General features: G+C 42.0%; 1 protein-coding gene across 2 annotated transcripts; it reads right to left on the bottom strand.

The window, feature by feature from the left end:
* Positions 1-996: 996 nt before the first annotated feature.
* On the bottom strand, positions 997-3,359 carry LOC135886634 (olfactory receptor 6N1-like). 2 transcript variants are annotated; one of them, XM_065414410.1, is made up of 2 exons: positions 3,349-3,359; positions 997-1,921 (listed from the first exon to the last, which is right to left on the bottom strand). In XM_065414410.1, exons 1-2 carry the CDS (start codon positions 3,357-3,359, stop codon positions 997-999), a joined length of 936 nt encoding a protein of 311 aa, XP_065270482.1. The 2 variants fall into 2 exon arrangements, with proteins under 2 accessions (XP_065270482.1, XP_065270481.1); XM_065414409.1 differs by lacking the exon at positions 3,349-3,359 and having other exon boundaries at positions 997-1,950.
* Positions 3,360-4,118: the final 759 nt, after the last annotated feature.

Genomic DNA, 4,118 nt, shown 5'->3' with positions numbered 1-4,118 from the left:
GGACTGACTGAATTCTTACTGAGACAAACTTCCAGTGAGGTTAATTGAGCAACTCACATTGGTCACAATGAGGCCCGAGGACTCACAGACGATTGGATTTTGACCCCATGTCCTAATCCATTCTCCCTGAAACTTAATATGTAAAGGTGTATAGCACAGGTTTGACATCCCTCAGCTCTAGAAACTTGTTCCATAGCTGAGGGCAATTGGAATGTCTGTGCATGCTGCAGCCATGCTGGCTCCCATTTCTCCTGTTTGGTGGATCAGTAAGAATTCAGACAGTTTTGTGAATGTGGTGCCATAGTGTAAATATATAAGCTTGTGTGAATAACACTCATGGGGGCCAAGGCATCAATGAGAACTCTTGGCCCACCTGTCTATTTACCTTCCCTTCTTCACTAATTTCAGGTCATCAAACTGAAACATTCATATTACAGGAGATGAAGAGTGGGGATTGGAAGATTTACCCCTGATGTCACCATGGTCCCAGTACAAAGTATCCTGAACTACTGACCTGACCATGAGTAAAATTTATTCCTAATCTTGTTATTTGACAACATTCTTCTTAACCTAGAGCTTCATTACCACCTAATGTCTTCAAATGTAACCTACACAAATATTTCAAATGAGTTCTAACATTAAAGAAAGTGTGAAGAGTATCTTTTAGTCCAGTTTTAAGATCACGCGGGACAAAACTAGAGATGACCAATGCTAAATTTCTTAAGGGTCTTATTTTAATTATTTTATTCTCATGAACTAATTAAAATATTTACTTGCAAATTCATCCACTCTCAAAGGAGAATAATCCAAATGCAGGGAGAATGCACAGGTTTCTTCAGACATGAGTGTGAGTCTGAAGGTGCAGTGAATATCTAGGGATATGGCTCAGTGTCCTAATTTTCCTCCAAAATGAGTCAGATGGCTGCAGGTAGGCAACACTCAGACTCTACACTTGGATTCAAGAAGTTTTGATTCTGAGAATCATGCTGTATTCATTTAAAAAACAAAAAATCTAAGGAGAGCTTTTCTCAAGGCTTCCTTTACCTCCTTGTTTCTCAGGCTGTATATGAGGGGGTTGAGCAATGGGGTCAGGACTCCATAGAAGACAGAGAACACTTTGTTCAGGTCCCTCAATGCATCAGACTCTGAGACCAAATACACCATGATGAGAGTCCCATAGAAAATTGTCACCACAATGAGGTGAGAGGAGCAAGTGGAAAAGGCCTTTTGCCTCCCGGTGGTGGAAGGGATTCGCAGGATGGTAGAAATGATATAAACATAGGATGCCACCGTCAATAGAAATGGAGGCAGGGTGAATATGGAGGAAGATATGAAACTAGCAACTTCCACCATGTGGGTGTCAGTGCAGGAGAGTTTTATTATTGGACGAAAATCACAAAAGAAATGGTCAATTTCATTGGGGCCACAGAATGTTAATTGTGAAATCATAAATATAAAGATGGAAACAGACATAAATCCCCCTATCCACAACCCAACTACTAGCTGGAGGCACAACCTGCCATTCATAACTACTGCGTAATGCAGAGGTTTGCATATCGCTAAATACCGATCATAGGACATCACAGATAAGAGAAAACATTCTGTGCCTGCTAGAGAACCAAAGACATATAATTGTGCAATGCAGCCCGTAACAGAAATGGTTCTGTCCCCAGTCAGGAGACTGGCCAGCACCCTGGGCAGGATGGTGGAGGTGTAGCAGGTCTCCAAGCAGGACAAGTTCCCCAGGAAGAAGTACATGGGGGTGTGAAGGTGCTGATCCATCACAACTAGCACAATGATGAGGATGTTCCCAGCCACGGTCACAGCATAGATCACTAGAAACACCAGGAAAAGAAGAATATGAAGTTGAGGGAGATCCCCAAATCCCAGGAGGATGAATTCTGTGATGTTCATTTGATTTCTCTCATGTATGTTTGTCATCAATTTCATCTAGGAGAAATAAAAGAAATTTGCAATGAGAATCTAATGTCCATTATAAAACAGTCATATTTTCAATACTGGCTTCTCCCTGCTGGTAGCCATCTCAACAGTTGAGTCAAGAATCCAGAGGGTGTTGGCATTTGGGGTAAAAGTTTCAAAAAAAAGGCCAATGTTAATTGACATTGGAAATGTAACTACTGCCCGGTATCTCTATGGATGAACACATCTCACCTTCAGCTTCCTGAACATATCTGTGTATTACTATAGTACAATGTCTAAGGTTATCATTGTAGATTAAGGGGAATTAAATGTCACTACATTGGCTTCATATGGAAACCTCAGAATAATCCTGTTGCTGAGCTGATACTTCATTTACACATATTTGCACTGCAGAGTCCATCTTGCCCTGAGATACCGTGTGAATGAACCTAGGATGGATAGTTTGGTTAAGGAGGTCTCCCAATGCTTCCTTTGCTACGGTTTCTGTGACAGTTTGGGGAACTTGTCTTTGTCCATTTTATCATTCCATTTAGTTTTGTAAATGTCATTTCTAACTGGAACCATCATCCTGGATGGGATTAACTCTTTTGTAGAAGGAAACATGGAATAGGTCATGGGGAAGCCATGCCTCGGTAGCAGTGACTATCGTATCAAGGGCCATCGACACTGAATGTCTTGCACCTGGTGTAAGAGTGGGAGTGTTGAGAGATCCATGTCTATGAATATTGGCCAGATATTTCTCATATCCAAGTGCATCAGCAACACATGGGATTTAGAGGTTCGATCCAATCATAACAATCTGGTGTCTGTTTCGAGAAAGTAAATGATCCAGGATGTTATGTCTCAAGCTAAGTTTTCCCTTTGACCAATATTTGGAATTGGCCCAACAAAGAAACCCATAGGGGATTCATTAATCCAAAGTGGTGAGTTTGTGGTCTGTTTGTTGTGTGCTTGCTGCTTCACTGACATTATAATGTGGTCTAGGGTTTTTTTTGGTGGGGGGAGGGGGTCTGTGTGCTCAGCCTACGTGCCTGCTAGACATGTCTGTAGACTTACTAATGAGGCTTTGATCCCTAGACCCTTCAGCTCCCATTAACCCATAGCCAGGGGGTGAAGCTATTCAAGGAGAACAGAGTTTTAAAAAGCCAGCTCCCAAATGATCAGAGAAGCAGCAAAACGGGGAGGTTTGCAAGGGAGTTTAGAGAGGGAGTGGGAGAGCTAGATACATAAGAACGGCCATACTGTGTCGCCCAGTATCCTCTCTACCGATAGTGGCCAATGCCAGGTGTCCCAGAGGGAGTGAACCTAATAGGTAACGATCAAGTGATCTCTCTCCTGCCATCTATCTCCACCCTCTGACAAACAGAGGCTAGGGACACCCTTCCTGGCTAATAGCCATTAATGGACTTAACCTCCATGATTTATCTAGTTCTTTTTTGAACCCTCTTATACCTATCTCATAGACCTTGAAGGGACCCTGAAAAGTCATCGAGTCCAGCCCCCTGCCTTCACTATCAGGACCAAGTACTGATTTTTGCCCCAGATCCCTAAGTGGCCCCCTCAGGGATTGAGCTCACAACCCTGGGTTTAGCAGGCCAATGCTCAAACCACTGAGCTATCCCTCCCCCATAGTCCTAGCCTTTACAACCTCCTCAGGCAAGGAGTTCCACAGGTTGACTGTGTGCTGTGTGAAGAAGAACTTCCTTTTAATTGTTTTAAACCTGCTGCCCATTAATTTCATTGGTGGCCTCAAGTTCTTATATTATGGGAACAAGTAAATAACTTTTCCTTATTCACTTTCTCCACACCACTCATGATTTTATATAACTCTATCATATCCCCCTTAGTCTCCTCTTTTTCAAGCTGAAAAGTCCTAGTCTCTTTAATATCTCCTCATATGGGACCCGTTCCAAACCCCTAATAATTTTAGTTGCTCTTTTCTGAACTTTTTCTAATGCCAGTATATCTTTTTTGAGATGAGGAGACCACAACTGTACGCAGTATTCAAGATGTGGGCGTATTGTAGAACTGATGAATGAAATTGTTTTTAATTGTTCACTTTATTAATGTAACTTCATATGTAAAGTTTATGAATGAAACAACATTCAAAACCGGTTAAACCAATACCTGGCTAATTGACAATTAAGATGCTTGTTAAGAGCCACAGTTGTTCAGCC

The sequence above is a fragment of the Emys orbicularis genome, chromosome 12 (genome assembly GCF_028017835.1).
Source record: "Emys orbicularis isolate rEmyOrb1 chromosome 12, rEmyOrb1.hap1, whole genome shotgun sequence".
Classification (NCBI taxonomy): domain Eukaryota; kingdom Metazoa; phylum Chordata; order Testudines; family Emydidae; genus Emys; species Emys orbicularis.
This window is presented reverse-complemented; position numbering and strand designations above follow the sequence as displayed.

Bases quoted from the DNA above. Each gene is read 5' to 3' on its own strand.
- LOC135886634 (XM_065414409.1), bottom strand. From the start codon at position 1,950: ATGAAATTGATGACAAACATACATGAGAGAAATCAAATGAACATCACA.